The sequence below is a fragment of the Rhipicephalus microplus genome, chromosome 2, assembly GCF_043290135.1.
Source record: "Rhipicephalus microplus isolate Deutch F79 chromosome 2, USDA_Rmic, whole genome shotgun sequence".
NCBI classification, from domain to species: domain Eukaryota; kingdom Metazoa; phylum Arthropoda; class Arachnida; order Ixodida; family Ixodidae; genus Rhipicephalus; species Rhipicephalus microplus.
Window position 1 is genome coordinate 251,237,991 of NC_134701.1, and position 20,393 is coordinate 251,258,383.

Here is a 20,393-nt window from a genome sequence, read left to right on the forward strand (position 1 = left end):
ATTGAACCCCTCCCCTCTAAAAAAATGAAAGTAAAACATTCTGGCTACTCTCTTGCTGCACCCACCTGCACAAACACTCACACGGGTATACATGCACGCGGACATGCAAACATGCAGCGTGAATTTTCGGATTCCAGGTGTCAGAATCACAATGCGCTGTAGTAGGGGACCGTCTATTCATTTTGACCACTTGGTGTTAACATGGCCATCGATTCAAGTTCATAGGCGTCTTTGCGTCTCGCGCACTGTGGCCGCCTCTTTCAGTTATCGAACACACGCCCCCTTTGCAGCGCCAAGAGGTGGCCTCTAACATTGAGTTTCCTAATATACACTAGAGGGAATTCTGGCGCTAGTGTCCATGGGAGCTGCAACGCGCGGCGCTTCAGCGAGCATGGGAATGATGGGTAGTACACACATTTGTTTAATCTTCGTACTTCTGGCCTGCTTCTGGCTCCGTGTGTGTTCGTGTGTCTAGGAGCTGTTTTCTCACGAAACAAAAATCGGCAAACGTTCAGCGGTTGTGCTTCACCACCTTATTTTTTTAAAGCTTACCTTTTCAAATCAGGTCACGCAGTTCAAAGGGATTCGTTCTTTTCTTTAAAACGAAACCGCAACCAGCAATAAACGAAGCCACAAGTACGAAGGCTAGGCAAATGTGTGTACTACCCATCACTCCCATGGTCGCTGAACGATCGCAGCGCCAGAGTCCCCTCTAGTTAATTCTAGGAAACTCTATCCTCTAAGTCCGCTCTGCGTGTGCACGCAGATTCGCACAGCAAGTTTCGGCGTGCGTGAACACAAGGGCGTTGCAAAACACCGAATCCGCATGACGGTGTATTCTAATCCCCACTGTGCACGATACCGTAAGTCTTGCGCAGGAAGAGCGAGGAGCCACAGCAGCATATCCTGCCGGCGGCCATCACGGCGATGCGGTCACCCAGCGTGTCGGCCTCCTCCATGCTGTGCGTGGTCATCAGCATGGTCTTGTCTTCGTGGAAGCGCAGGACGCACTCCCAGAGGGCGCCCTTGCACTCGGGATCGGCACCTGCCGTCGGCTCGTCCAGCACAACGATCTGCGAGTCGCGACTTCGATACTAAACGCCTACTCGTTGGAGCATGGGCCACTTCTGATCGCGGGGATTATAACTACTCCAGAAGCGGCTTTTCTACAGATGCGACCAGATTTAACGTTATATCTTGGGCAAAGAAAGCGAGAGCATCGCTACAGTCTTCGCAGTATTACAGTAGCCGCGCCTGCTTATACGCACTCAACCTGTATGTTGCTGTTAAGTACCATTATGTCGCTGTCAACTTCTATGTATAGTCCGACACAGCTTCAGAAGTCCACGGCATTTCCTCAAGTAAGCGCATGTACACAAGCCAGCGCCAATGGGTGTGCACTCGAGAATGACGTCATGAGTTGGACTTCTGATTTCCCCGCCTTCGGAAAACGCTCATGCCGAGTGCTTGAGCGGGATTCTTTCATAGCGGAGACGATCGAGTGCCGCTCTTCGCTCATTTAGGTGGTGCCGGTCTTCTCAAGTTTCATTTGGCGATAGTAACCGTATAAAGAGCTCAATTTTTAGTGGTATGACAGCTGCGTTTTTCACCATCACAACAACGTGATAATGAAAGTTGGACCTCGATGTAACGAATACAAATATAACACATTCTCTGTTATAGTGAAGTAGATAAATAACTGCAATTTACTTTCACACAGCGTTGAGAATACACGTTAATAACGGAGTATGGGACACAGTGAAGTAGTTTCCACGTCATGTGTGACATCGTTGTAATGAAGTTGGACTGTAAACGCCAGCTTTAGTTTACAGTCAATGCATGTTATTTATCGCATATGAATCAAGCTCCCCGGCACATTTCACATAGTGCTTCACTTACTTCACACAGAAATACTACCTTAGCTAGCTCCTGTCAATGCAAAGGGGCGACAAACTTCTGAACGCAACAACTTCGGCACCTCCTGACATCGCATACACATACTGTAACCCATTCCAAGACAAGCAAAAAACTGTTTTTAACTGGTTTGTCTTGTATTGTGCGAAGAGTGGACGGCAGTAAAAAGTGAAGTGAATGACGGTTTCACTACGCCAGATGACATGTTTCCGGGAACCCGGAGTGCTACAATTAAGGCTGCGCAGAACGACACGCTGCTGTCGAAGGAGGAAAGGCGCCTTTGTACGCCAAGCTGGAGTATAGCGAGTCTGCTATAGCACACGCGCGTGTTTGGAAAATATCAGAAAGCAAGATATCGGTGCAGGTGAGAAAGTATAGAGGTGCTTCTCAACTAGGAAAGCTATTAGATGTTACAGAACATGCCCATTAGAAGAAAAAAAAAAGGAAATGGTTACCTGAGGGTTACCCACAACGGCGATGCCAAGTTGAAGCTTTCGCCTCGTTCCCCAAGAAAGCGAGCTGGCGAGGGTGTCGCGCTTATCGGATAAGTTGAAGGCCGCGAGTATCTCCTCGATAGCGTTGTTCGCCGTCACCCAGCTGTCACCCCGAATCTGCACTTATAAAAACAGAGGAAAATGTTCTCTAATCATCTTAAATCTGATTGATATATGGGGTTTAACGTCCCAAAACTACCATTTGATTATGAGAGACGCCGTATTGGAGGGCTCCGGAAATTCCGACCACCTTGGGTTCTTTAACGTGCACCCAAATCTGAGCACACGGGCCTACAACATTTCCGCCTCCATCGGAAGTGCAGGTTCATCTTAAACCATATCCTCTAAATAATTAAAGTACTTCGACCACAATATTCACGCCAACCTAAAACAAACTGAAAGCCTTGCAAAACGAGCAACTCATCTTCTAGCACTTTTATTTTTTACGGTGCCTTCGCTACACCAGTGTGAAGCTTGAAATCATGGGGAGCTTATCATACATATTACCTAAACTACATATCTTTTCTTAAAACATTCGTAATTATAAATATTCGTGGTATATGTTGAGCAAAAGCACGGCTGAAAAAACGCAGGGTGAGCAGAAGCACAAGGTTGCTTCACTGATTAGTCATACCTATATAAGGAGAAAATAAATATGACCAATCAGAGTGAAAGATGGGGAAAATTGGCGAGTCTTGGTATTGGTACACTGCGCAGAACAATACAAGGACCAAAAAAAAAAAAAAACAGACGGAGACCAGCACAATCTGTTGTGTCGTCTCGTTTATTCCACGCTGTGTACAAATAATAACAAAAATATGACGCTACGAGGCTGATTATAATAATGCAACGAATTGGAAAGCTGATTCTTTCATTTGATTTCACTTTCACTCCAAAAGTAGGCCTAACAAGAGAGTATACAAACGGCAGGCTCTGTTCAGTATGATTGGTGAGGCTTTAACGTATGCGGACTCGATGTTCTGGAAAGGGTGTAAAAAACTCCTTAGTGGTGATGCACGGTAAAAATTGTATTGTGCCATGAAGGACACGCACAAAGAAAGTGAAGACACGTTTCACCATCAATATTGTTGCGCAGCTTCCATTTTTTTTACTGCGATAACATAGGCTTATCGTGCTCGATGCAACCTGCAGGCGTCGCAGCTGCACATTGCCGCCATCCCCAATTGGCTTATCAGCGTGGCGGTGAAAAATACGCCAACTCAACGCGACATAAATATGTATACACTGCCAGCAAATGTTATCATAATTCAAAATGTACTGTGCTAGCCATATTTGTCTGGCTCGAATTTCATTTCATCACGTTGCGCTCACTCCCAGAGTCGTTGTCCATCGATCTTGCATGGCTCTATTACGAAACTAATGCCCGTATTCACAAACGCTCCTCGACTCGACTTCCACCCTTCACTTGACAGAGTTGAGCCCTGCGCCACCGCTCGGCTGAAAATGACGCTGCGATACTCAAGAATCGCAGCAGATTATTGCTGATATGCAATGACTTGCCGTGCCTAGAGACGGCGCTCCCATCGGCTTTTTCAAGTGAAGGTGAAGCGTTGAGTGAAGCTAGAATACGGGGGTAAGTCGTTCAGGGGCTCACCCTAGCGAAGAACTGCAGGTGCTCTAGGACGGTTAGGCCGAGGAAGAGTATGTTCTCCTGCGGGCAGAAGCCCATAGAACGGCGCGCCGCGTCCGTGTCCAGCGCCACATCATGACCCGCCACGCACACGCTGCCGGCGGACGCCTCTTCCAGGCCCGTAATCAGTCGCAGCAAGGTCGTCTTGCCCGCGCCGTTGCGACCGAGAAGCACGGTGACATCACCGGGGTAGGCCTTGAGGCTGACGCGATAGAGGGCCACGGTATTCTTCGGATAGACCTGAAACAATGCACGCAGGGGCTACGATTGTCCCATGCAGCGATTCTTTAACTAACGCTAAAGTACGGTTTTGATTGATGTGTGGGGTTTAACGTCCCAAAACCACCATATGATTATGAGAGACGCTGTAGTGGAGGGCTCCGGAGATTTGGACCACCTGGGGTTCTTTAACGTGCACCCAAATCTGAGCACACGGGCCTACAACATTCCCGCCTCCATCGGAAATGCAGCCGCCACAGCCGGGATTTGAGCCCTCGACCTTCGGGTCAGCAGCCGAGTACCTTAGCCACTAGACCACCATGGCGGGGCGCTAAAGTACAGTTTGGCTTATAGATTAGATGAGAGTACATTGGTGGATGAATGCATGGATGAATCAGAAAAAAAAAATTGCTATAAACGACGCTAAAGTGGGCTTTTCCGCACAATGCCTGCTACTGAGGAGAAGCCATTATTAGTGAACACTTTATTGCTGAGAGCTGGAGCACTGGAGAGCTGCCGGCGCTCAATCGTAGATAGCCATTCAGTCGAATCACAAATGCCTTGACCATCAATCGACAAAATATATATCCATTAAGACCTAATTTACTTTTCAAGTGTACCCAAACAAACAGACTTCGAGCTCCGTTATACTACAAGCACGCAGCTTAAACTACATGCACCTGTAATTTCCTATTTAGAGCTGAAAAAGATATGCATCGTAGAAAGGGCCGCATCGTCGCAATGAAGTTCAATTCATTGATTGATTGAGTGGAGTGAGTGAGTGAGTGTTGCTGTTGAGCTACCGCTGACCTTCGTGACGTTGTCGAGCACAATGCCGGGATTGTTTCGGTCTCCGACGCTCTCCAGCGGAATACTCGCTTCTGTGCCGTCCTTCCTCGGATACTGCGAATTGCTGGCCGCCTTGGGATACCAGTAGCTCCCCTGAGAGACAAACATGCAAGAACAGGATGTAGTGGTGCCCTCGACCTGAGGCTAAATAACAGTATGCTGCCCTCGAACGAGCCACTCACTCTGGTGAAAAATAGAGGCTCCTTGGGGATGCCGTACTGCCACGGCCACACGTTGTCCAGGTACCAGACGAGGACGGCATAAAGCACGCAGTAGCCCAGGACGACACAAAACATCACCGTGAGGGTGACGTTGTCGTACGGCGAACCTGTCATGTCAATGTTGCTCCAACGAGCCCCTTGGTCTGGAAAGCAAGACAACATGTAGTAAGTAACACTATATTCAATCAATCAATCAATCAATCAATCAATCAGTCGATGTAAGCATACTAATTCACCAGCCTGCGTTTACTCTTTCAAAACTCACGAAAAAAATCAGGTATCACTACAATGATGTAAGATGAGGGCTGCAGCATTTGTGCACTATTAGTAGTTTCTCGGTTAAAACCAGAACAAAATATTTCAACAAAACAGAACATTGGAGCTAAAGTCAAAACAAACAAAAATTCTTGTTTGCAAAGTTGGATTGCACGGCCGAGTTTGACAGCTATGAAAAAAAAAACAATAATAATAACATCAGAGATATACGCGGGAATCATTTCTAGAACATTTTTCGGGCATCGTTGTCGAAGGGGCGTTATATGCAAGAAAATACTATTGAACAATGGATCTGGACGACCGCTCAAAAAAAAAAAAATTGCCCGCAGCTTCCCTCGGGGGAACACTGAGGAGGATGCGGAGCATATAATTGGTTAACGGGGTGTTAAAGTGCGACTTACTTGGGTCGATGGCTAAATTGGTTAACGTGGTTGTGAAATGGGGTGTTAAATTGCGACTTACTTGGGTCGATGGCTAAATTGGTTAACGTGGTTGTAGGAGGGGGTGTTAAATGAGTGAACACGTACACACGTATGCGAAAGGGCGGCGCTGGTCGAAGGGACGTCGATGATTGTGTTTGTGGATTCGTTGGAATTCATTTCACCGCGACCTTGGACGTCGACGTGCCGTACAAACCAACCGACGAGCGGCAACTGAGCGAGCGAGCGCCGACCTTGAGTATATATACAGCGCGACGGCGCATGAACTGTCAGCTGTCGAATGTTCGAGAAGGGGGAGAAGCGCAACGGCGCATGCGCGCGCGTCAGCTGCCGATGTTCTCGAAGCGCGACGGCGCATGCGCGCGCGTCAGCTGCCGATGTTCTCGAAGCGTGACGGCGCATGCGCGCTACATTATACAGCTAGCGAATGTTCGTGAAGAGGAGAAGCGCACGCGGTGTGTAGAGGAGGAAGGGTGCACAGATGGTGGAGGAGTGAAGCGCGCGCGGTGTGTAGAGGAGGAAGGGATGCACAGATGGTGGAAGAAGGAGGAGGAAGCTTGCGGACGGCGCCGCACTACAAGCCTCGAGTATTAGATGCTCCGCATCTAAAAAAAAAGTGGCTCTTTTAACTCCCACAAAACTTGCGCGATGGGCATATATGCATGCAATGTAATGTGGGAGAAAGATTGCTCGATAGAAAAGTTATACCAGAAGAAGTCGAAATACGCAGACTGCTTTTTGATGCAGGTTCACAGCAGGGAGTTTTTGTAGTTTTTCAGCTATTTTTCGGGCTTTAACGCCTCAATGTACGGTTTCATTTTGCTAATTTGTTTTTTTTTTCAATAAGAACAGTGAGGGAAGACGCTTTGGTGTTCACTTCATTCCGAAAATTTTCAAGCTTGCATGTGTATACACACGCACGTAATAAACAAACGCACGAATATGCATAATGGGTAAGTGGACACCTCCCCCCCCCCCCTAAGAAAAGGTAAATAAGGTTCTAGTGGGACAATGTTACCCGGCCCTACACAATTAACTAATCGGTTCAATAGCTGTCTCTTCCCTCTCTCTGTCACTTTCTCTCTCTATGCCTAACCCTAAAACCATGGTCAGCCGAGACACTTAACTGTTTTCTTCGTGTGCGCTGATGATGCGGACAATCCAGTGCAAGGCCATGTTGGGAAATATGGATGTCGTGACTTTCTAACCGAGCGAGAGATCGGCGTACTCGATGGAGCCGGGAAAGTCCATGAAGAAGACGGGCACCTCGTAAGTCAGCATCCAGAGGCACACGGTGGCGAACACAGCGTACACCGCTGCGTAAAGAGAAGCCTTAGTGAGATGTTGTGGGAGCTATAAGGATTTAAGATTTTTTCGCCAATATTAATGTCACAGTCCAATTTACACGGCGGTGGGGCCAGATATTACATGCGAGGTTACCGTCACATGGTGATCAGTCAAGATTTACCGAGATAGATCAAGACAACGAAAAAAAAGCCTTCGATTTCCTCGCTTCTTTAACAGCGCATGAATTAATGAAGGAGGCATGTAGCTCACGAGTCTTGACGACGCAGCTTATGAGCAGGCAGAACAGGTCGCAGTAGACAGCGTACAACATGAGCATGAACAGAACGAGGCTGATGTCGCTCTGAGGCAGTATTGCCGACTCGCAGAATATGGGAAACGTCAGAAACGTAGTGATGAGGACCGTCTCCAGGGACATCACCATCAGGCTGCTCAAGAAGGCGGAAAACCAGTAAACGGCGTCGGAGATACCAGCGATGCGCAGGAGCTCCTGCGAACATGCGTGAATGACACACTTGTACGTTATCGAATAGTACATGTAAATGATTGCTTTTAATCAATATCATTCGTGTTTATTTTCTCTTTTATGGGCGAAGCTCCTTAAAAGGGGTACTGACACAAAAACTTTGGTTTCGCGTTTTTCTGCTGCAATGCGTTGCCGGGGGCCTGTTAGTCATCACACGATACATCGTTCGCTGCAGCACGCGACAGATAATTATTTACAGGCCCGTCATTATCAATCAGTCTCAGTTTCGGTTTGAGAGAGTTCCAAAAACCACGTGCAACTGTCACCACCTAGCGTGTGCAGCTCTTGAGAACGTCAGCACATAAAACTGTGACGCACTTCCGCACGGTCCACATCAAGAATTATTTTCCAATAGGAAACGGGACGGGAATGTTGCCAAACACAAAACTTTCTACGCGTGCGCCACGGCCACGCACTCGTAACCAGCCGCCAAGAATTGTAGACTTCGGGAACTAACGAGGCGAAAAAAAAAATGGCGCCTATGACGTCATCATAACTTGTTTTGTTGACCGCAGCGTGGTGACGTGAGGGAAATAGAGGGTCACCTCGGGGTTCACCTCCGAAGGTGTCTATAGCACTACGGAGTCGGTCGCTCACGCAAGCTTTAAAATTAATTTAAAATACCTTCCAAGCTATATTGACTGTTCATATCTTGCAGATGATATGCGAATGTTCACGAGAATCGACCCCGCAGGCTATCTCGGCCCCAAAATTTTGTGTCAGTACCCCTTTAAGGCGTGGGTCTGTCCATCCTCCGATATATGTAGTAGTAGTAGGTAGCCACCGGTGGCAAATACTCGCTCTAGAGCGGGTATGTGCCACAGGGGATGTGAGATGTGAAATGGCGGTACTCAGAGTGTTCACTAGATGGACGCACGGACTGACAGATGAACAAACTAGCAGATGGACGGGCAGATGGACGGGCAGATGAACGGACTTACGGACGGGCGCATGGACAGATGGGCGGACGCGTGGATGGACGCACGGATGGTCACGCAGACGGACGAAAGCAAGAACGAACGGACGGACGGAAGCACGGACGGGCTGACGGACGCTTCACCCCACTCATCACCATTCACTCAGTGGGCATGCTGTGATTTCTTTTTTGTATTTGATAGCGGTCACTGTTCTCTGATTACTTTTTAGGGGCGAAGCTCCTTGGGCCGTGGGTCATTCTTTCCTTCGTATGTGGTATGTAGCCACCTCTATATTAGGGAGTTTTAGTGCTCGGTACCCAAGCGGCTTGCGTACCCAGGACGTTGGGGCGGCGGTATTGCGCAGACGTGAAACCCCAAACAGATGCGTCGCAAGATCGCTGGGGCGATGGGGCCATGCGTCCACGCGGCCATAAACAACGCTGCCACCACTGGCCTCCTAGCGGTGATAAGCTGCCCCGGCGCACATGCTGGCGCATCATGTTACCTTCACGGCGAGCAAAGCCGAGGCTGGGCAGAGCTACCACTTCGACTTTTAAGTTCTAAGCGCAAATATTATAGTGGCTAGCCACTATACAAATAGCATAGCACAAAGGCGCGAAATCTCGGACGGCATGGATCGGCCACCTTCGCAAGAACTCACGGTATCCGCACTGCGGATACTCCAGCCTTCGAGTTAAAGTAAGCCAAAGTGCGAGCACTTATAGCGATTGCACGGTTTCAGCCAGCTTACCAAAGCTAGAATGACCTGGAACATAAAAACTAAAAATATGCCAGACCCCGACCAGCTGAATAGGTGGCGCCGTCTAGCGCGGCCATGGTGAAGCAGACAATCACAACATTGTTATTGCAGAAACATTGCGCATTGTACATCTGGCGCAAAAACTGCGCAGCGACAACATTACAAATGAGTAACCTTTTTATTCTTTTTCACCTCTAAAACATTACGCGTAAGCTAACATGTTCATGACTGTGGTTGCATGAAGTGTCACAAGATGCGGACACTGTCGTTACAGTAACCTTGTATTTTTCACTTTTTTGCGTATACCGGGATACTATACACAATAGAAAAAGTGTCCTGATCACTAGGTGTGTTTAATTTAACATTTTGAATCATAAAGATAATTAAATAATACTTATGCGACAAGACGCTATGACGCTGCGAGCGCGTGTGACCTTCGTGCGGCTTGCGTTTGCGTGCGCGTTGGGTATGGGTGGGGTACACAAATCCGCGCGCCCCCAAGCCCGCAACGCACCAAGAGCTTGCGTACCCGGCACTAAAACTCCCTATTATTACTTGCTCAATAGATGACGTTGTGTGTATATGTCTTTGGAAATAATATAACAAGATGGCGTTAGTAGTTTTCACAGCATATCCACGGAGGGAGTGATAACGAGTGGGGCAAAGCGTCCACCCGTCCGTCCGTGTGTCTAAATATCTGTGCGTCCGTCCGTTCGCCCCCCATCCATTCATGCTTCCGTCTGTCTCTCTGTACATGCTTCCATCCGTCCATCCGTCTGTCTGTCCCTTCCTGCGTCTGTTCCTACATCCGTTCATCTCTCCGCCCGTGCTTCTGTTCGTCCGTCCACGCTTCCATCTGTGCACCTGTACATGCGTCCATCAGTCCGTCCGTGCTTCCTTCCATCCGTCCGGAAGCACTGACGGATGGACACACAGACGCACGGACGGTCGCTCCGCCCCACTCATCATCATTCACTTTGTGCATATGCTGTGATTTTTTGATATAATCAATTAGATATAAACTGATACCTTATTGGCAAGACAGAATGTGACGTAAAAAAGACCTTGATTATCTGTATTTGGTGCAACTACAGTTGCACGCCTTCTTTCGTGGAATGCGGCGGTCGCATGGATACGCTTTTTTTTTTTCGATAGACGAACCTGAGCGCTACGTACTCAGCCCGCGGGATCATGACCCGAGCCCAAACGTCACGTGTAACGTGGCTGGTAAAACAGTACGTCGCTGATGACACTCGCTCTGGCAGTACTGACGCTGGCAAACGTAACAAGCCCTGAGCAGCATGGCATGTGTTGAATAGCCTGCCTTAGCACGACGAGAGGGGACACGCTCGTCACCACCCTCCCCTGTCACCTTTTCCTTATGTCCAGCTATAGTTTTGTTTTATTACATTGTCATTCATTGATTCTCAGACAGTGTTTCATAAACTACCTATCGACTAAAGTGACTATAAAATAAAGCGCCACGGCAAGCCACCCGGTCACTGTTCTTGTTTGTGCAATCATAGAATAAGCGATTCAATTTCTGCCAACCGTGGTTTTCTCACCGTGAATCGATGACTAACTTTAATTTCGTTACAATAGGCTTTTCGTTGAAAATTTGCCGGACATTGTGGTTTGAAAGCGAGCGAATATTGCATATGAACTATTCCCCTCCCCTCCCCTCCACATACGATACAGGCAGTGGCAAAAGAGCAATACGTATGCAACACCAGGGAGAACCTTCGCTTTCTTTCCACATTATGCCGTGGTGGCGTGACGTCATACATGACGCATTTGCGACTTCAAGCAATTAAGGTACAAGTGGGCTCTCCGGGAGGCCTACAGCCATTCATTGATTCTCGATCTTTGTTTCATTAACTATAGCCATCCATACCGTGATGTTTGTGATCACTGCGTCATAAAGTGCATGCCCCAGATACTATGTATACAGGGTGGTATAAAGTTCCCAAGCTGCACAGCCTTAGAATCACATAAGATGGTGGCCTGCGAACTCTTGTTCACTCACTGCTCCCCAACCCTCTTTTCAACATACGACCATGGCCTCCACAGAAGCTCTACATGAACAGCACCTTCATTCCGACTGATTTTTCATCCGCAATGCGCTTGACGGCGACGGGTGCCAGGACGATGAAGCCGTAGATGACGCTCACGTCTGTAATCTTGCGCGCGCTCCTGGAGGTGTCGAAGCCCTTGGGCGAGGGAAACCGACGCGTCTGGAAGTATACCGGCGGTGGCTGCTCGCCATCGGCCGTGCTGGATGCGATCTGCGCCACGGCCATGTTGAGCCTCGACATCATCGGTAGCAGGATACCTGAGGCACAGGGAAGAACAAGACGTGAGGTCTGGAAGCTTCCACTATGCTTGCAGTGAAGTATAGAGTGCTCGAGCGCCTTACTATCTCAAAATATACCGATAAATCAAGGGATGTGTGTTTCAATACTTAATAAGATTTAATGGCGAAAGCCATACACGGCTAATCAAACGGGAAAAGCGGCCGTAAACGTAGTCTCCATCAACACGAATGGTACAAAACAATCGTAATCAAAAAGTTAATTATAATTATTAATTACGGTAATGATGATATATATATTATAAATTAATACTGCGATCAATTATGATTTAACACTGATGGTCATGATGACAACACTGCCACCCCAGATGGCTTTCGCTTTCTAGTCTTTGGACGAATGCATGAGAGACCCTTTGAGTTATTAGCATCTGCAGTGAGTCCTGTCTTCTATTAGGAAACTTTATGCTGCCTTCAGTCCAAGGGACTAACGTGTTGGAAATCATTTCGAGTAGACACCGCTATTCTGTTTATCCAGCGTTTCCGTCTATCTTTGTTTCGTTTATTCAGAGAACACCGCAATGCGCTATTGTAAAGAAATTATCAGTTTAATGAATGAATGAACGAACACAGGGTCAACTTCACCCGAAAGCCAAAATGGCGGTCGTATGGTGGCGCCCCCTGGCCGCATTGTCTGCCTGGTGTAGAATTCCTGCCAGGAGGGAAAGCGCAGAGTGTAGCTGAGCGCGCCTTGCTCAGCCTGCTTGAACACCACGCCGTAGTTATTGGCCAGCCCGAGGGAATTGAAGCGCGCACTTAGGTTCGCCACCATCACAGATTCGTCGGCGAACTCTTCGAGCTTCGCAAGGGGGAACGCGAGGCGCAGAACTTCTTCGCCGGAGATGTTCCCAGCTGCACGCAGATGCAACGCCGAACATATCATCAGCTTCAATGTGCCATAGATAGAATCGATGATTGCGCATACGTCTGAGCAATCTTTTGCGAAATATAAATATTTTAATAATTGCGAAATCAATGAGCGTAGCGAACGAGACTCGTTAAGAGCAAGGCAGGCGTACACTAAGTGCTCATATATAACGTAAGTTTCACCTCCTATGATGCACCGTAGGCGTGCAGAGGGGTCAAGTGTCACCGTAGCGAGTACCCACACAATAAATCAGTTTACACCGTGCACAAGGGACTTTTACTTGGTCTATACCTAACACCATTACAACCTAGAAAAAAGGCGTTTTTACGAATCAAAACACCCATACCATGGGGTGTTTTCAATGGCCTAACATCACTATCATTGACAAAAATAAAATCTTCCAGTGAGGGAACATACAATTACAGAATACACCACCATACAGTGCACGTACGCGCCAAACCGTACACACAAGATAGCATAATGTAAAATACTCCATGAGCGGAAAGCTCACGCTAAACAGCGCGAGCTGTTGAATGAATAACATGAACATCAATGACATGAATAACATGAACATGAATAAGATGAAAAGAATAGATGTTAAACATGAGGTACTTGTTGATATACCTGAAGCGAACAGACCTACCCACCCAACAATTTGTTATTAATCCTATACTCCATGCTGTAATCTGGCATGCTGTCGCGTAGGACATCTGTGTTTCGATAATACATAACACCCTTTGCTCCTAAATGGTGCTTTAGGGTATACGTATTATCACTCGAAGACGCTTTGGGAAAGGAAAACACCCTCACCTTTGCAAATTCTAGTTAGGCAAAAGGCTGTTTTGCTTGCTTGAAGCCACCTTAAGGGTGCCAAGTAGTTTACAGTGCATATATTCGTTATCGCAATAATACAAATAAACAAATTGTGCTTGCTTGGCGCCGGCACGAAGGCGATGATGGTGGGGAAGTAGAAGGACGGCTTGACCACTTGCTCGGCCTCCATGCCGCTGACGTTTAGACTAGCGAGAATTGCCGGAGTGGACGTTCCCTCCGGCGATGACTCCTCGCGGCTGCAGTGCAAGTACGTTTGCACCAAAGTCAGCAGCAGCGGCGTCAACACCTCCAGCGCCGTGATCGCCCAGTTTCGGCGCAGCTTGTACAAGTAGACGCTCTTCCAGAGCAACAGGCGCAGCTGTCGCCATCGAACGGATCGAGCGTGCATGTGGACAGCCTAAGCAGTATGGTGGACGACGTGTCTTCAGTCTTCGATATCCTGTGCACGTGCGCAGATACAATCAAGGACGAAGCAAGAACGCACGCAAACGAAACACATGTACATAAAGATTTATCGGATAAAACGTTGCAAATGACGTCGTGGATGCCATTTCTAACCGTACTAGTGCTTCAAGATGGCTGCTATGGTTACGAAACCTGACTCCATGCAATAACGACGTCCCAGGAACGTCTGAAATCGCAAGCGCCGCGTCTTCACAAGCTGGTGTTCCAAAACCACGGTTTCAGCATCGTCATCTTATATATAACATCAAAACGGTATCAACCAATCGCTATAATACAATGATGCTATAGTTGGTTCATACCACTGCTTCGAATACGGGAACAAAAAATAAGGTTCGGACAAGAAAACATGCTGTCTCACTATATATGACAACCACACCTTGCACCTTGTGGACACCCCTCATCTCATCGCAGAGACTGCTAATTCAAGGCGTACCTTGAGCATAAAGATCATATACATATATACATGAAGCCATCGATATTGAGATGGAAAGAAGCGTGTGCACGCATAGGCGTGTGACGGGGTGCATCCACGCGTCTGTTTGAAGACCCATATATGTACGGGACTTAAAACGACCAACGCGTTGTGAAACACCCATCATGGTGAAATTATATACTTTTTTGCCACGACAACGAGACTGTAATACTTAATTTCCTAATGTATGTAGTAACATCTAAGGGCCTGCGCGTAAAGTGCTTTGGTTTAACTTGCGCTGCCTCATGAAATTCATCACCAACCACGGTGTTCTATCGGTTATGAAGCTTGACTGCGCACTCGAAGGTCGTGGGATCGAGTACCGGCTGCGGTGCCCTCATATCGATGGAAGCGAAATATGCTAGAGGCCCGTGCACTAACATTTAGGTACATGTTAACAGCAGGCAGTCAAAATTTCCGGAGCCCTTCACTACGTATGTTCATATCATGCGAGGTTTTTGGACGTAAAACAATGATAGCTATATTAAAAATAAAGCTAAGCTATTACTACAGCGACGTCCTTGTTTGCTTTTCCTTTCTCCATCATTTTCAGTGCCGCTGTTCGAAGCAGTGTAAGTTGCATATGGACGCGGCGCATATGGGAGCAGCACTGAATAAACGTAACACTACACAGCTGTACATAAACAGCGCGTTTACTTTCTTACTACAAACAAGGCCGAGCATCGATACGTCAAAATCAGCACAGGGCAAAGTGTCACCGTTTTCCGTTAACATTCACGCAACCACTCAAAGGCAATTCTTACCTGCCAGCTGCCTAGCAATAATGTGTTGTATTGAATTCACCAAGAGCTAGCTAGCTCTTTCAACCCGACTTGTGGGGCCCGTGAGCTTGAGGTAATCAGAGCTTGGTGCGAGAACTTGTTTGTTTGTTTGTTTGTTTGTATCCTTTAATCCATGGCTCGTACCCACTCTGGGGGATTGGCCAAGAGAACAAATAGTCTCATATGAACGATAACTGCATTATTGCTTACAACGAAAAAAAAAGGGGGGGGGGGAGTTGTATAGTTAAGACAGTATGTTGGAAAAAAAAGAAATAAACCAAAGATTTAGATAGTGAGAAAAAAAATCAATAACAAAGTAGATACTAATAGCTACAACTTGATTTTGGGAGCCGACCAGACAGCTGGTTTTGCCAAACCCGATTAATTTGGTATGTCATGGATTTATCCAGAATAGAAAATTACTTTTCGACCCGTTTATTTTTTAGTATTTGTTAACGAGGGCTTTATGTTGAAAAACGTTTAGAGTCTTGAATAAAATTACACACCGCATCGAATGCATCTCTGTGGCAATTTCCCAAAACAGAGGCACCAAAACTTAGAACATTTTCTGCGGTTAAATTTAAACCTAGCTTCGCAAATGGAATATCTAAAAGTCGTTTCCTAATTAATGCATAGTTACGACATGAGCCAAAATAATGTTCAATAGTTTCTGATTCTTCGCAGAACGGACAAAGGGGGGAAAGTGTCAGACCAGCTCTGTGTAAATAAAAATTTAATGGGGGGACACGGCACCGGAATCTAGAAATTATAATTTCAAGTTTTTTTGACGGGCTCCACTGGGCTTTCCATGGAAATTTGAGATGCTGATAATCTGTCCATTGTGTGATATTTTCTAAACTATCTGTAAAAATAGCGAATTTCCTATATCTAACCCCTGATAAGTATTCTAACTCGGGAAGTACTGAAATTACTGGTCCATCGAGTGAAGCTCGTGCCAAAGCATCTGCCAATTCATTTAATTGTAATCCGCAGTGACCTGGGACCCACACGTCGGCACGAGATTGCGTGCCGACACGAGAACCGAGCGAAAGCTTCTTCGTCTTGTTATGTGGATGAAGACGAAAGTACAGACTGATCCCGACTTCTTCCATTTGTGCCTCCAGTAAATAACCACAAACAACAGTTTAAATAATTTTAGGTACACCCAGCAGTGCCGGCCCTAGACAGTCACCCTGAATACCTTACCAAGGATGTCATTTTTTGGGTGCGTGAGATATCTGAAGAATAGCCTCAGTAAACATTCACACATATTCAACTAAAAACGAAAATATAGTGAAATAAGCAGTTATTGTAATTTTTCTAGTTTTCTTTCCCAGTTATATACAATACCCAAAATGATGCTTCGTGCTCCATTGCCATTTGTTTTTATTTTTAATTTGAAAAATAGTTCACAACAGAGAAAGCACGTGCCAAAATCAGTGCGCTGTTTGGTGGCAAGCCGTCTTCTGTAGAGAGTGTTGCCCTGGCGGCCGAGATTGCGTGCCGACACGTAATCTCGGAGGCCGTTTGGTTGCTCACTACCACGGAGGAAGTGGTGCTCACTACAGTAGGCGTATGGAGGCGGTGGTTGTGATTGGAAGAAGGAAAAGACGCCTAATTTAGAATTTAGGGACCATAGTAGGTGGCTCGCCACTAGGCGGCGCATACGGCAATGGTCCGAAAAGGGGAGCGGGTGGTAGAGGCTCTTCCTAATGTAAGGCCAGCTATGATTGAAGTCGATATTCAAGTCAGCGGAGCTGTTCAACGGAATCTCCCTGACACTTGTATCACGCCGCGACCATTCGGCACATGACGTCGGTCGAAACGCCATGACACAAATCGAGAGCGCACGCGCCCATTGATTCAGTGCCCCGCCCACCTTTCGTTTTTTTTTTTTTTTTTTGCCGTGGCACGCAAAACACAAAACTACACACGACCACACCTGCTTGCCCGGCCTGCACTTCAAATCAAGCACCCCCCCCCCCCCCCAACACACACAAACAAACTGCCTATGCTTCTGGTTCAGGATGACCATTTTTCTTGGCACTGAAGGGAAAGCTACGGAGGCAGAGGTTCTGCACAGGTAGTCCGTTTTGGTAGTCCGTTTTGGCACGCGTCTCGTAACGCTGTGGAAAGTGACGGGGGCGCACCGACAGCATTGTCTTGTTGACACAGACGCCGCTTAGCGTTTGAAGTGCACGTAATAAGGCGGGACTTATTCACGCGTTCAAAAACGCGATGTCACAATAGAATAACTAAAATAAATACGAAAATCTCGGACCTTTACCTCTCCTTACATTCTTCAACACATGTCCCCTTCTCTTTACCCGTCCTGCTCCTGTAAATATTGCTCCACACGGAAAGCAAGTCTTAATCATATCACGTGGGGGTGCCCTAAGCACCCCCTTCCACCGTCCCTCTGAAAAGTAGTTAGTAATAAGGAGCAGTTGGAGGCTGTCTTGGGCAGCTTGAGACCCGACGTTCCGGAGGCCATCCTGGGTTGGGCAGAGAGGGTTGCGGAGGACTACCGAGCAACCTCTCCTAATCTCTGTCCCATTGTTTCTTTCCTTTCCAAAAGGAAAATAAAGTTTTTTTATCTCCTACCTACAAGTGTGAGCTGCGTCCTGTCTCAAATAGCTCTACGTAGAAAATGACGTCACGTTTCTTTTACATTTACTAACACAAACATATATATGTAAACGACTGAGTAGCGGGGGGAGGGGAGGTCGTTTACGAAGTGAATCTGCACCTATTGATCAGAGAATTAGTTCTCCTTTGTTTACAACACTTACTGTTAGACGAGCTGCCTGATAATAATCAGCATTTAAGAAGACAATTTAGGGTATTTTGTCCCTATAGTTGTTAGGGGTGTGCGAATACTAGAATATTTGGAATATTGAATCGAATAATGTTCTGTTTCCTATGGTAGTCAAACCGAATAGTGCAAATTAGTTATACCAAATATTCTTTGTAATAATAAGCAAAGGTGAAAAAATCACACTATCTCCCGCTAAAAGGAACCATGTGTAGATGCGAAGCAGCTGGCGCTAACGCTTAAACTGGCGGCGGCGTTGCGCAGGAGAGAAACCTGGCGAGGCGCCAAGAACGCAGTGATGGACCAGTGTTTCCTGCTGGAACCAAGGAGGATTTAAAAAAAATTGCTGGAGTGGAAATGGCTGCGCAGAAGTGAAGCCGTTCCTCTGGCAAGATGGCGGCTGTAGCGGCAATCTAGGGGCATTAAAACGGGGCGTTAACCTCGCACGCCCAACAAGTTTACTGTGGGAACTTTTTCGGGTCACATAGTGCTTCAAGTGCGTCTTAGAGTTAATAGTTTTCTTTAGTGAGCCTCTAATGGGAGGCAAAGTTCTTTGATGATTCAGTCATCCATACTCGTTTCTGTATGTTATTTCGTCGGGAACAACTGTCTTTTAATATAGAACTAACGCAGCATTTGCATAACATATCAAAGCCACTTGATCTTCAAGTGGGCACTATCAGAAAAGAGCATGTTTCCGCCATCTTGGCAAAGGCAAAAGCTGGCTTCACTTCTGCTGGCAAGGCAATGCAGCAGCTTCCACTCCAGCAATTTTTCTTTAATCCTCCTTGGCTGGAACATGCCGATCGCTACTAATGGGCAATGAGAGACAGAAGACGCTGATTGGACACATAAACCCGCAGTCCAATTTTAGTTTATTATCTCCCACCGGCACTACCATGGATGTATTACACGGGGTAGCCAGTGAACGGTTGTGCAGCGTGAGCAGTCTGTTTTTTCAATCCAGACACTCGCTAGCAGACGCTGCCAGCGTTGTGAGGCGAGAGATGGGGAGCGTAGGAGAAGGAGCGCGCATGCACAATGAGGGTGTAAACACCACGGCGAAGAGTGTCTAGAGGAGAGAGAGATCGCTGCCTGCGTGGCTCGACCCTAATAAGCTTTGCATCAACAAAAAAAAAAAAAAAAAAAAAAAAACCAAAGGAACGAAACGTTTGGAGAGAGAAGTAGCGCTTGTTCTTTTAATCAGCGAATTACAGACATGCATGCAAGCCAATGTTTTACGGGACTACGGATGCTATATTGATGACTTGGCTCAAGGCGCTTCAATTTGGACGATCAGTGCCTCCGAAACTAGCCTATCTTTGTCATAGCATTCATGATGTAGACTCAAATTTGATATATCCTTGTCATTTAAAGCTGCTGAACAGTGCCGCCTTGAGTAATGTGGTCACTGCTGTATTTCTACGTGCAGCTCAGATATTGCAAAGGCTCTGGTTACTGCTGCACATGTGCTAGCTCGAGTTTACACAATCAAGGCGTTATTTTTCATGTTAAAAGTAATTTCAATGTTCCTATGTTAAAGGTTGTGACATTTTGTTTCAAACAAAATGTGGGATTCATGGGCTGTTTTAAAAACGGTTACTTGACCATCCTACGGCTGCTTTGAAATTTACATGATTTTATTTGATTCAGTTTCGAAATTCACTATTTGCACATCCCTAGTCATTGTTACACTGAAATACATTATTTACATTTCAGCAATTATTAACTTACCAATTAACCCATTTCAGATTACTACCAGAAACACCTTTTCTCTTGTGTTTACTTGCTCTAGTATCTCTGAATACTTCTGAATTGTTTGATATCAATGTTAGACCTACATTGAAACCAATCACACTCTTCAGGGAGTGCTACCAGCTACACTGGTTTCGAGCTGCTTTTCTTGCTTCAACACTGCAACTCCAGATGCCCGGCATACCAGCATGAAGGTATCCTTGATGGAAAAGTAGCACGCAGTTTTCAATGTCAGAAATGAATGTCCAGTCATCGAAAGGCTCCCAAAGGATGCAGCTGACTTATGCAACAAATTAAATCCTTGAGACATCAAGTGTATAACGCAGCAACAGCCGATAAAAGCTTCCTTAGAAGCATGCGTTATTTAAAGTACACTATAAACACCATAAAAACTTTGCTAGTGCTGCAACTAGTATGCAGATTTTCTTTGATAGAATAAGGTTGATAGCAACACAGATTACA

At 46.5% G+C, this 20,393-nt stretch overlaps 2 protein-coding genes across 2 annotated transcripts; both read right to left on the bottom strand.

Annotated features, from left to right (window-relative positions):
* Positions 1 to 688: 688 nt before the first annotated feature.
* On the bottom strand, positions 689 to 7,918 carry LOC142787941 (phospholipid-transporting ATPase ABCA3-like). The gene is made up of 7 exons (XM_075884758.1): positions 7,622 to 7,918; positions 7,192 to 7,380; positions 5,310 to 5,491; positions 5,089 to 5,220; positions 4,024 to 4,299; positions 2,370 to 2,525; positions 689 to 1,073 (listed from the first exon to the last, which is right to left on the bottom strand). Exons 2-7 carry the CDS (start codon positions 7,238 to 7,240, stop codon positions 840 to 842), a joined length of 1,029 nt encoding a protein of 342 aa, XP_075740873.1. The 5' UTR covers positions 7,241 to 7,380; positions 7,622 to 7,918; the 3' UTR covers positions 689 to 839.
* A 3,370-nt stretch (positions 7,919 to 11,288) lies between these two features.
* On the bottom strand, positions 11,289 to 12,930 carry LOC142787957 (uncharacterized). The gene is made up of 2 exons (XM_075884759.1): positions 12,526 to 12,930; positions 11,289 to 11,904 (listed from the first exon to the last, which is right to left on the bottom strand). Exons 1-2 carry the CDS (start codon positions 12,821 to 12,823, stop codon positions 11,648 to 11,650), a joined length of 555 nt encoding a protein of 184 aa, XP_075740874.1. The 5' UTR covers positions 12,824 to 12,930; the 3' UTR covers positions 11,289 to 11,647.
* Between the last annotated feature and the right edge of the window lie 7,463 nt (positions 12,931 to 20,393).